The sequence below is a fragment of the Coregonus clupeaformis genome, chromosome 37 (assembly GCF_020615455.1).
Source record: "Coregonus clupeaformis isolate EN_2021a chromosome 37, ASM2061545v1, whole genome shotgun sequence".
NCBI classification, from domain to species: Eukaryota; Metazoa; Chordata; class Actinopteri; order Salmoniformes; family Salmonidae; genus Coregonus; species Coregonus clupeaformis.
The window spans coordinates 12,670,719-12,684,099 of NC_059228.1; the positions used below are offsets into that span (position 1 = coordinate 12,670,719).

At 44.4% G+C, this 13,381-nt stretch overlaps 1 protein-coding gene across 1 annotated transcript in view; it reads left to right on the forward strand.

The window, feature by feature from the left end:
* The first annotated feature begins 7,555 nt into the window (after positions 1-7,555).
* Positions 7,556-13,381, forward strand: part of LOC121553581 (PH and SEC7 domain-containing protein 1-like) — a 42,100-nt gene continuing 36,274 nt past the window's right edge. Inside the window, exons 1-2 of the mRNA XM_041866810.2 lie at positions 7,556-7,765; positions 10,702-13,316. Of these exons, the coding sequence (XP_041722744.2) occupies positions 10,866-13,316 (2,451 nt within the window). The 5' untranslated portion in view covers positions 7,556-7,765; positions 10,702-10,865. The remainder of the gene's footprint in view (positions 7,766-10,701; positions 13,317-13,381) is intronic.

The window sequence follows — 13,381 nt, forward strand, 5'->3', positions numbered from 1 at the left end:
ACTGGAACTAAGGGGCCTAGCCCGAACCATGAAAAACAGCCCCAGACCATTATTCGTGGTCCTCTGTAGCTCAGCTGGTAGAGCACGGCGCTTGTAACGCCAAGGTAGTGGGTTCGATCCCCGGGACCACCCATACACAAAAAATTTATGCACGCATGACTGTAAGTCGCTTTGGATAAAAGCGTCTGCTAAATGGCATATTATTATTATTATTATTATTATTCCTCCTCCACCAAACTTTACAGTTGGCACTATGCATTCGGGCAGGTAGGGTTCTCCTGGCATCCGCCAAGCCCAGATTCGTCCCGTCGGACTGCCCGATGGTGAAGCATGATTCATCACTCCAGAGAATGCGTTTTCACTGCTCCAGAGTCCAATGGCGGCGAGCTATACACCACTCCAGCCGACGCTTGGTATTGTTCATGGTGATCTTAGGCTTGTGTGCGGCTGCTCGGCCATGGAAACCCATTTCATGAAGCTCCCGACAAACAGTTCTTATGCTGACGTTGCTTCCAGAGGCAGTTTGGAACTCGGTATTGAGTGTTGCAACCGAGGGTAGGTGATTTTTACACGCTACGCGCTTCAGCACTCGGCGGCCCCGTTCTGTGAGCTTGTGTGGCCTACCACTTTGCGGCTGAGCCATTGTTGCTAATAGACGTTTCCACTTCACAATAACAGCACTTACAGTTGACCGGGGCGGCTCTAGCAGGGCAGAAATTTGACAAACTGACTTGTTGGAAAGGTGGCATCCTATGACGGTGCCACGTTGAAAGTCACTGAGCTGTTCAGTAAGGCCAGTGTTTGTCTATGGAGATTGCATGGCGGTGTGCTCGATTTTATACACCTGTCAGCAACGGGTGTGGCTGAAATAGCCAAATCCACTAATTTGAAGGGGTGTTCACATACTCACATACTTGTATATATAGTGTACCATCATTCACTGCTGTTTTCCTTCTGCTTAACTCAGAGGAACAACAACAAGCATGTGGTAAGTGCGTAGTGATGAGACAGTAGAACAGGGGTCACAGAGGGAGATTTAAGAAGGATTCCCCAGTAAGTGAGGTTGTTTTCACCCAACCCCCTCAGCTCACAATCTTCTCTCACAGCATGTCCAAAACGTAATGCAGTGTCATCGTAGCTTTGAACGAATGACAGGGAATTGCTTGAGGGATGCTTACATTACACTTGGTCTCTGCAATGTCTGGATTGTTATAGAGGGGATGAGACAGGTACAAAAATATGGGTTATTCATTGAAAAATAGCTGTGAATATTAGTATGGGATTATTACTAGTATGTTGACAGAGTGGATGACTCATCCCAGGTAGCAGGCAAGGCAACATGCTGCAGGTAAGACATGCTCTGTTGTGTGTGTGTTGTATTTGTCTCTTTTCTATATATGTAAGTTGAACTGTTTTGATTTGTATTACTGTTTTGTGTGGTATATGTGAACATGTGCCAATAGTTTTGTGTTTATTTTTCTGATGTGCCTGCTGCAAATGAGCACATTCCTGAATCATGTGGAATCTTAAGCATGCCTCCTGTCCTCTATGATTACTGCTGTTTGTCCTACCTTTTCTATTTCTGTGTCTAAACTCAACCAAGGTCTACTTTTCCTGAGGAAAATGTAATGTGTGAAACAGTAGTTAGCTTGACAAATGTAATACATTTCTAAATAAATTGTAACAGAGAGACAGAGTTGTGTGTATGTGCGTGTGTGTGCCCCCCTGCTAGCCCTACATAGGACGCCACGCATTCATACATGGCTTCATATGTAAGGCTGACTACCCCCCTGTGTGCCTTGGAATAGGGATTATACCCATGATCCCCACCACATTCTTTTGGCCTTGTCTAACAGATGTAGTATCTTAATTTGGGCCAGTCTCCTACAACAGGAAAATAAACCTGCAGCAATAGGAAATGTGAATTATTATGTGGATTATAAGTAATGTGCATTTTTGTAGCGGTTGATACATTTTTCGGAAGGGAAAATTGCGAAATTTCAAAATGGAAATTACAAACTTTAGAAGCCTTTTTTAACCGCAAATACACTACAAGTAAAAAAAAAAAAATCATGCATTGCAGGAATGTTGTCCTGCAACAGGGTGATCAAATTAAGATCCTACATCTGTAGTGTTTGATCTGGTGCCAACAATGAGCCTATGGAACAGCAGGTGCACATAGTTTGTACTTTGTACAATTATTAAATAACGACTTTGGCCCCTAACCTACTTCTCACCAGATAACCTATTTCCTTTCACTAGACAATATGATCAAAGCAAAGGGGGGGAAATAGGCTATTATTATAAACCTGGCTGGTAAAATGCCTGGGGGGATGAATGGTGTTCGTTTTTCAGAAATCTAGCAGCCTACATTTTGGCGTGCTTTTGGAAGCAAATGCCCCACTTTGGGGGTAAGAAGAGTTCATGTTAAATCCAACCATTTCAGGATAATGATATTGGAGCAATCCCTCTGGATTTCAGCCATGACCCAGGTGTTGTACAGTAATTTGCAAATAGCCTTTTTTAGTATTTTATTCTGACGCGCGAATAAAATACAAATAAACTATAGGGAAGCAGCAAGCTTATTCTAGCAAACAGTTGGAGCCAAGTTGGGTAACGAGATAGCGGCCTAATGTCCACATTATTTCCTATAATAGTTGACCTACTATGCTATTTTTTAAATAAGGTATTACAGCCCTGGGTGCTATCTGGTCCGTCTGTTAGATTATACAGATCTCAAGTCCGTTTAACATTTTATTGTAAACTCTCCTCCAAGGGAGCGTAAATAGCATGCGCTCTGTCAGTGAAGAGCTCTAGCATGGTCGCATTAGGAGAAAGTGTCGCTCCTCGTCAGGAGCAAAGGTGGATCAGACGAGCTGTCAGTTTCAGAACCATTTAACGATGAATGGAAAGCTCATTTTCAACCAAGGTTAATACATCAGCCTACTCAATGCGGAAACAGGTGATAAGCGGCAGCGAATGTACACACGTCTACTCCGCGGCTCTATCAGGAGTCTGTTGCTTCTTATATCATTAGCATTTCATATAATAGCAGGGGTAAGTGACCTTCTTTCTTCATGAACCGTGACAAGTTGCAGTGTGGCTTCGAATTGTAGGCTAGCAATGCTACTCTTCATTAATGAATAAAACCATCTCTCCAGGAATTGTTCCAGCTATATCCTAATGTTTTCTGTTTTAAGACTGCTTTTGTGTGGAAGCCTATCATTTCCATCTGCTTCAGTTCACCCAACAACATCACTTTACAGTTCTGTCGCAGAACAGAGTGACCATCGGACAGGTGCTAGTTGTTTGGGACAGATTTTAATTGTCCAGAGCTCACCTGTAAACTATTGATATTACTGTGTTCCCATGGCAGACCTATCTTGAAATCTGACATAACTTTTCAGTGATATGTTATTTGTTGCTCAAGTCATAGGCAATACAGACTTATGTTTGGTAATCAAACACCTGATTACTACTGAAGTGTCATTTCAATAAATGCATTCAACAACCATAGGGAATTACAAGACTGAACATAGCAATCTTCCTTGGTGTCAGATATGTCGACCAGATAGTCATTTACAATCATTCTTCCATGTCAAGTTGTTGCCTCTGACTAGTAGCCTATGTTGCGACCTGGTATCGTTGCTGTCCACAAACCACAAAAAAAATGATTTGAATACCTCAGCCTATTTAGTACATATCTAATCGCTGTGTCTGACAATACTTTTGAAGTGCAGAGGCAGTAGGCCTATTCCATTTCCTCCAGCCTATCAGATGACAGTGTTTCTATAAACAGCTCTTCACTGACTGCAGTCCCTTCCCACTGGGCACACCATGTCATTTCAACGTGGATAATTGGGTCATATTTAGTTGCGATGTTGATCAATGAGATTACAACTTATTTTCACCCACTCAAAAAGACAGCCAAAAGTTAGTTGAATTTCCAATGTGTTATATCACTATGCTTTCAACGATCTAAAAGCCCAACAAAGTTCAAATGGGAATGCATTGCCAGATATTTTGTTTATTTATACAAAAGATGAATGCGTTATCACTGTGTTTCATCTAATAGCAGAACCAAATGACCTGGATTGCAGTTAAGATTACATTTAAAGTACATGGTGCAAGTGATCAATGCCGTTCAAGATTCTGCACAGATTATTACAGCAGTTGTCAAGATCTCCACAGACCTGCAATGACCTAGGCATGCTATCTTGAACATGCATGCTTTATATGATTACATAAGAAGAAATGTGTAGTTCCAGTAACCTCAAAATGTGGCCATGGATGTGTTACTCATTTTAAGGTTGAATGTTACATACGTTTCTAAGATAGCCTTAACTTTAGGCTATTTATTGTACAAAAGTGATATTGTATTGGTTTTGTTTGTCAATGCTATCAAATATCAACATTTGAAAGAGATGTATGTTCTGCTTGGATAGTTCCATCTGTGCCACTGACTTAGTCTGGCTTTAATTCCAGTTTGTCTACAAATTATTACTTGATATGTTGGATTCACTTCTCAATCTCAACCAAAAATCGAAGTTAAAGACTAGGACTAAGTTGAATGCACCAATTTGTAAGTCGCTCTGGATAAGAGCGTCTGCTAAATGACTTAAATGTAAATGACTAAGTCAAATCAAACTGTAAATGCACTTTAAATAAAGTTTGATTTGATTTAGTCCTACACAATTCAATATCAATAAATATAATTACAATTTAAATCAACCACAGCTTGAAACCCTAGGCCTATTGTATTGTCTATTGTTAGTTGATTTCTGGTTTGAATTGAAACAATAGCTGTTGATGACTTTGTAAATGCTATAAAGGCCTAAATAGCATCATTGATGATATATCGGTGGTATGGTCACATTTTATTTGCTATGTTAAACCTACCATATGGAATTACTTCGATAGCAACAGTGAATCTATTTAGTTTTTAAGTGGAGATCTCTCAACAATCATTCCCACGATAACACATTGGTAATAGTCAGTGACAAATATGCTAGCTAAGCATGGCTGGGCTTGGTTAAAACCCTGGATCGGAGACCAAAGGGTAGCTGTAGATAGACCAGTTCTCCAGTAGGAGGTGCTGCCCAGCCTATAGCTCTTTTTTGTTGTTGTGTATATAATGTTGAAGATCTGAAGTTGGTTTAAAGATACAAATTCAACATATTCTATACAAGTGTTGAAATTTGTTTACCATGATGACAAATTTCACCTTCAAAACAACAGTTGATTACTTTTTTCAAATCCAATGTATTTTCTACATAGATTCCACATCACAATACGTTGACAAATTACATTGAAACAACGTTGATTCAACCAGTTTGTGCCCAGTGGGTTGGCCCAGGTGCTACTCAGTCAGTAAGGCTGTTGCATGATACTTCTGGGTCTCTCTCTCTCCCATACATACACACTCACTTTGTCTCTCACACACTCTGTCCTTCCTACAGCTCACCTCATCAATTCTACCCTCTTTCTCCTCTGACGCTGTCTCAAGTGAGTCCACCTCTCCTTCCACCCCCCACTGTGTGGCTATAACGATTTATGCAGATGCTGCGTGGCTGATATGTGGGCATGCCCGACAGACAGACACAGGAGCCCATGACACAGTTTTAATGCTGAGGCCATGATATTTCAGCAGTCCTTATAGGTCCATGACCTACCTGTATGTTACTCTGCTATTGCTTCATTCTAGTGTGTGTTGTAGGAACCACATTTCTGCTGAAATCCAAGAACAACTGGATGATATTTGTTGGAGGAATCAAAGTTTTATTGTCACCTAGAGGTGACGGAATGAATGTATTCTAAAAATGTCCCCTCTTCTCTTTTCCCCAGGCTCCCCACTGCAGCCTGGCTTGGCACTGCATCGCCTCAGAGAATAGATTGCTCCAATAACAGATGTAGTGCATTGCGCCATTCTCCAGCCCAGATTGATCTGACTGTGTAAGGTACTTGGTTAAGCATATGAGACATCGATCTGTCTGCCAGTGCATAAAGTGAGATTTCAGGGCCATAAAACGTTCTGATGTCCAATAGCTGGACTGAAGACAATGCGGGGGCATTCTGCAGTTAATTTTTTTTTTCACAGGCTGTGATGATTTCTTTCAGAATCTGAGCTATGATGGTAGGGCTTTTAAACTGTCACCAGATAAAACCACAGCTGACTCTACATGGTCAGTGGACGTGACTGTAATTAAGAGTAGGGCGTTCAACTATTGACTGTGGGGGATTACAATCTTGGTGAGTAAGGGGTTGATTTTTCCATACTGTACATTGACGTTATCTGCTTATATGCTCAGCTGCTGTTGGGTAAAAATATTATTAAGATATAGCTACATACAATTTACTTTCTGGTCAGTCTTGTGACATGAAATTGAATCTGTCTCAAGTGAATTAGTCTCAGCTGTTTATAGGCTCCATTGCTGCTCCCTTGTTCTGAAATCTGACGTTGTGTTTGGGTCTGAGGAGACTCTGAAACCCCCTTGGCGTAAGCCCAGTGAAGTCAAACCATTCACTCATTAACTTCAGTGATGCCACAAGACCATTTACAGCAAAGGCTTATTAAGACCCTGTATATAGCTTACTTACTTTCTCATCTTCTTATTTTTATTTATTGTGTGTTTTTGTTCTACCTTATGTTATTTTTATTACTACATTGATAGTGATTACTGCATTATTGGGTTTATAGCTTGCAAGAAAAGCATTTGACTGGACTTGTGCACGTGACATTGAAACTTGAAACTTAAAGACCACCATTTGTAAAGCTTGTTTTCCGAGTGCGTTGTCGGGGTAATCTCTCTGTCTGGAAAGACAAATCCCGGAGAGGAAAAGTAGACCCAGACCTTTCCCCTCATTCTTGTCTGGAAGGATCGGACACCAGCCAGGAGAAGATTGACTGGGGAAGCTGTGGAAATTCACTCCTCATTGCAGCCAAACCACAGAAAATAGAGAGTGAGGTGGGGTGGCACAATACAGTGGGGTGCCATTTGTTAAGCTGTCACTTCCATGAGGCAGTGAGAAAATAACTTACATGGTCTCTGCTCTACTATTTATCTGTCATCAAACTTGATTGACAGAATTTATTACATACAATTTCCAAGTCCAGAACCTCCTAGTGAGGTAGAGTAGACATGCTACAGCCAGACAGTAAGTGTTGATACCTAGAGAGAGTGCTAGTAGGGTTATCAGAGGGATAGAGAAAATGACTGTCTGTCTAAGCGTGAGGGTGTGAAGGTGATGCCTCGGATTTGTTTATCCTTGATTTTCCTCCGAGGTTCACATCTGTTACCCCCTACGACTCAAATTAGCCAAATGAGTCTCTATCCTCTGAATAAAAGGAGGGCCCCAGTCCCCTCTGACCTTGTTACCGTCCCAGGAACTATAAGCTGCATGGTCCTTCACCATCTGTTAGTGCTAAACAGACTATTTTACACCACTAGCCATTGGGCCGGTAAGACAGCACTGGATCAAGGGATCTGATTGGTCGAGCACTCTTCCTGGAGGGAGGGACAAAGCACCATGAGTGGCAGAAGGTGGAAGACTGAGCTCTATTGGACTTAGGCAGGTCTGGAGGAGAACAGTGAGGCGTAAATCCAGTATGGATGAGCTGGCAAAGCGGACAGCCACTGTGAGTCTAGAGGTGGTAAAGAGGAGAAAGGGAGACGAGAGAAAGAGTTCGGAAGGAGGCAGCCCCAGACTGTGCTGCTGCCACTCAGGGGATGGCGGATGCTGTTAGCAAGATGAAGAGGACTATGAGGTAAGGGAGAAATGGTGTCAGAGTATGTGTCTGTAGGTTGAACAGTAATGGAGGAGAGAGAGTGGGGGGGGTGGGGAATCCTATTAAGTCAGAGTACAGAAAAAGTAGGCCGAACTACCCTGCTCATCAGGGTGTGAGTGTGTTTTTAATATGAGCAGGTGTGTGAGAGAGAAAGACGGAAGGGAGGGGCGGGGGGCATATGTTGATCCTCAAGTGTTATGAGGTTGTACTCTACTCTGTGTGCCTTGTTCAACATGTGGCCTTGTGATGTTATTAATATGAATGTCTATTGGTTTCCTGGTTTTAGAAATACTTTGATATGTTACAGTTTTCTAATTGACTAGAATTGACAGATGTTTTTAAATTGTATACTTGGTTTCTAGTCTGTGAAAAACACTGACATGATGTTTTAGGCGTTCCTTTTTAGGAGCGAGTGATTTTTATGTTCTTCTTTCTGGTCATCAGGGGAGATTGATATGTGTGATAATTGGGGTTTGAATTGGATGAAAGGAAATGGATCTGACATTTTAAAAAGCGATTAAATGAAAACGTTAGGACCGTCTCCTGGCTTGTAATAATGTCCAGCAGTCTGGTTGTTGTCCTCTGGATTTATTCCAATTCATATGGGCCCAACTAATCTAACTATGTCTCACTCCTGCCAGATGTATCCGATAACGTAAGCACGGACCCTGGCCTCTGTCTCAAGAACAGTGAGTTAACCTTGTTGTGGAATTCAATAAAGAAATAACCACACTACAGATTTAGTGGTAGAAGTAGTATTCAATTTTACATGCATACTGTAAGGACAACAAAACGTATTGGGGCCAGCCAGACAGAGGTTATTTGGACTTAACTTTTTCAGGTTGGTGGGAATCTGACCCAGTCACCCAGTGGTTCTATTAAACAAGTAGGTGTCCATTTCACATCTATATTTTTTGCCTCTCTCTGATATCTGTGTACACAAACTGAGGGAATATTACACTTGTTATTCTAGATTGAGGACATGGTGTGAGTGAGAACTTGACAGACTACAGATTTGGATGAATAATATAACACTTGGAATGTGGAATGTTTTGGGTAAAAACAGTAACTTGTCTGCCTGCTATTGTGAGTCTCTCTTGTTTTGGTTAATTCTGAGCCTTCAAGTTCAAGGATCCTTGACCTGTGAAAATAGCTTTGATTAATCCAATAGAGCTCTAACAGGTCTGTGGCCAAAAAGCAATCAGACACATTTGTGGAGTCTATCACAGATGCATCCAAGCAAGACCTGTACTGTATCATAACCAACTGTTTACCGTCATCACTTATGATACTATATTACTATTTCTGACTAATACCTATACCCACATAAAAAAATACTACAGTTTACAATAGAATACTACAGTACTTACTATAGAATTTTGTAGAAAACTGTAGTATACTGTAGAATACTAAACTACACACTGTAGTATAGCTCAATCATGTGTAGGACTTACTATAGAATGTTATAGTATTCTGTAAAATACTATAGTAAATACTACAGACCACAAAAACACGCAAATAAATACTACAGTAATGTTAGGCAAAACACTACAATCTGCAAAAACACTACAGTGAATTCAACAGTAATGTCCACAAAAACACTACAATGTGCAAAAACACTACAGTAATTACTATAGTATTTAATTAGCATATACCCTGCCATTTCCCGTCCCAAAATCCCAATTTGTGCCACCCATAAGTCAGAAACCTACATGCCAAGTATAGCATTTTATTAGGATCCCCATTAGCTGTTGCAAAAGCAGCAGCTACTCTTCCTTGGGTCCACATGAAACATGACATAATACAGAACATTAATAGACAAGGACAGAACTACATCAATTTAAGAAAGGCACACGTAGCCTAGATATCAATACATACACACAAACTATCTAGGTCAAATAGGGGAGAGGTGTTGTGCCGTGAGGTGTTTATTTAAAAAAAAAACAGGTTTGCTGTTCATTTGAGCAATATTAGATGGGAGTTCCATACAATAATGGCTCTATATAATACTGGACACTTTCTTTAATTTGTTCTGGATTTGGGGACTGTGAAAAGACCCCTGGTGTGTGTCAGAGCTGTGTGTAAATTGACTATGTAAACAATTTGGGATTTTCAACACATTGTTTCTTATAATAAGAAGTGATGCAGTCAGTCTCCGCTCAACTCTTAGCCAAGAGAGACTGGCATGCATAGTATTTATATTAGCCCTCTGATTACAATGAAGAGCAAGAAATGCCGCTCTGTTCTGGGCCAGCTGCAGCTTAACTAGGTCTATCCTTGCAGCACTCGACCACACGACTGGACAATAATCAAGATAAGACAAAACTAGAGCCTGCAGGACTTGCTTTTTGGAGTGTGGCCTGTATATTGTGTTCCCTACAAGTTATAAAAAAAGAGCGGAAGCTCTGAACTGTTGGTTCAGACTTCAGTCATACCTACCTACAGATTATGGAAAATGTGCTCTTTGAGTATTTTGTCCAGTAGATTTCTTCAATACTACTGTAAAGTCCCATAGTATACTATATACTTTTGTCATGTGGGTAGGCCTTCATTTATAGTTCACAACCTTGAATCTCAGTCAGAATGACTGGGAGTAAAGCTGTTATCAAGATCTGTGTCGCATACAGTCACCCGCCCAGGGGGTCAGGGGAAGGCACCCCTAGACTATGGTGTCATGGTGTGACTGGTAGACAATGGCATGACAGCATCACCTCAGGTTACGAAGATGAAAGTAGATCAGAGGTCTTTATATAGCATAACACACATTCGGCTCCTCCAAGACAAACTTACACACACATTCAGCCATGGATTCTGAATACAGTAACAGTCTTTGATGTCAGTTTGTTTGTTTTATTGTCTTTTTAAAATAACATGTTCCTAATATGTTCTTCTCTCTTTTTCTTTCTCTTTGACAGACTAAAACTAAGCTGAGCATTGCGAAGAGACCTGCCAATCATCCTCCAGCTTACTGACCCTCACCAAATGGACCCATTTTGTTTCATTTCGGGTTAGAAAGGAAGTTTAGGAGACAAACAACAAGAAAGAGACAGAGGCCTGCACTAAGGCCAGTGTGGGGACCATGTCTCAGTCAGGCAAGATCCTGCACCTGTATGTGGAGGTGAGGTCTGTCCCGGAGGAAGGGGAGGAGTTTGGGGGTGGTGTGGAGGGTATTCACCCACTAGTGCTCCAAGGGCCTGACATCCTACCTCAGTCCCAGCACACGCCCAGCCACTCCACCTGTACCTGCACCTCCACCCCCAGCCCAGCCTCCATGTCCCCAGGGGGGGTGCATAAAATTGGGGGCAGCAGTCCCAGCCTCACCCCCTCCAAGTCCTCCTCCAGACACTCTGTCAATTTCCAGCTGGACCTACCGGACAACTCAGGACCACCCATCCACCACAGGCAGAGTCTGCCTTACGAGGGGATTGGTCAACTGCTCTCCACTCTCCAGCCTGCACCCAATGGGCCACAGTATGGAACTCTGGTGCGTGCCCGCTCCTCAGACATTGAGCACTACCACGGGAGGGTGCCCCTATCCCCTGCCTCCTCTGGGAGATTAACTGCCCCCTCCACTCCAACCAGTGGGTGCAGGTCCTACGATGGCTCTGGTGTGGGGGATGGGGGCAAGCGCTCTGTGGTCAGCTTTAGCTACGTAGAGAAAGCCAGCATTAAGTCTGTGGACAGCCCCCGCAGTGCTTTGTGCCAAAGTATACCTGAGAACCCCTTCAGTAGAGGCATGGAGGAGAGGTATCTGCCTGCCCACCTCAGGAAGAGGCTTAGTGACCCTGTGTGGTCGGACAGCTGGCAGCCCTCCGGTAGCTCCAGCCCCAAACTGTCCCCCAGGGGCTCCCCCTGTCTCCGCAGGGCCACTCTGGACACTGTAGCCAGAGAAGCCACCTACAGGGCCATGGAGGAATTTGGCACCCCAGAACTGAGGCGCAGACTGGCAGCCTACAGGCCAGACCAGAGCCCCAGCTTGCCCCGGCACTACCAGCAGCAGCCCCGCTGCAAGTCCTGGGGTGGGTCCCCGGTCCTGCCTCAGGGTGCCAAAACGCTGCCCGTCAATGCACACCTCATAGACCCAGACAGGAACCCTGGTTTAAATGGCCTCCCCAGAAGCCCAGCTTCTGACCAGCTCTTCGTTCAAGCCAGGCAGTCTTACTACAAATACACCATGTCCCCCTCGAGTGTTCGCCACCACCATGGTGTCCATAACAAGAGGCTGGACCTGGGGGATGAGAGCCCCAGGTTGTCCTCCAAGTTTGGGGATGAGAGCCCCAGGTTGTCCTCCAAGTTTGGGGATGAGAGCCCCAGGTTGTCCTCCAAGTTCCACCTGCCTTTACCTACAGGGAGGCCCACTGCAATCCAGCATGACATACCATCAAGCATGATTACCAGCACCTCAGCCTCTTGCAATCAGAGGACTAGCAGTCACACCAGCAGCCACACTCCTAGCGATAGCCCCTGCTTACCCAACAAGGTCAACTCCAAACAGACAGGTCAGTCAAATGGTAGCAAGCTGGGAGAGGGATTGAACCAGACCAGTGGCAGGAGAAGTATCTCCCAGGCCACAAGCCCTGACATGGCCTGTAAGCTGGCAGAGGAGGCTACCAAGCTTCCCACCATCCTCATGGACAGGAGGACTCCCTCCCCCACCCCGTTCCAGGCTGACTCGGCCAGGTCAGAGAGCCCCAGGCCTGGCTACCTCTCTAGGGAGTCTCAACCCTATGCCACCCTCCAGGGCACGGGTTCTCTAGCGCAGCACCACCCTGAAGCTAACAGTAACACCCACCTCCAGGACCACAGGTGGACAGACAAGGAGTCTCCTAGTGCTGGACGCCACTCCAGAGAGTCCAGACCAGGCCAAGGCTTGGGGCAAGCCTCTCCACTCCTACAGCAGAAGGGCATCTCCTCCCCAGCCATGCCAGTTAAGCTGCACCTAGTGGTGGATTCCCACACCCCTATTGTAGACCCTCGGCTGCAGAGAGCTGAGCTGCTGGCGAAAGACGGCCCCACCCTGCACCGCCACCAGCCCCCACAGTACATGGGAGACCGGGGCTCCCCCGGCCTGTATAGGAGACAGTACGACACCCTCTTTGACAGAGGGGGTCAGAGGGACAGCCCGGAGAGCAGCAGGCGCCTGGTTATAGGCCTTGACGTGGAGCCACCAGACAGCTGGACCTCCAGGATGCAGCAGTGGAGGGAGAATGTGTCCGTTGCGGACAAAGAGGAGTCCAATAGGGAGGATCAGACTGCTGATGGTGATGGAGTGTGTGTGGTGACCAAGGAAGAGCTGCAACAGAGGAGGGATGATGCAGCTGTGTTGGGGTATCAGAGGGATAAACATGGGGTAAACAGGGGGGAGACCCAGGACCATAGCGAACTGCTGGGGTCTTCCCAAAGCTCCAGTGGAGTGACAGGCAGTCTGGGGGAAAGCAGTCAGCCAGAGAGGGACTGTCTGTCTCCAGAGACATCCAGCCAGTCCAGCCAGAAGAGCAATGACACTGAAGACACTGCTTCTGGGATGCAGGTGGGTGAGCGAGAGATTGTGTGTGTGTAAGAGAGACTGTTTACAAGTGTGCATTATCCCTTATC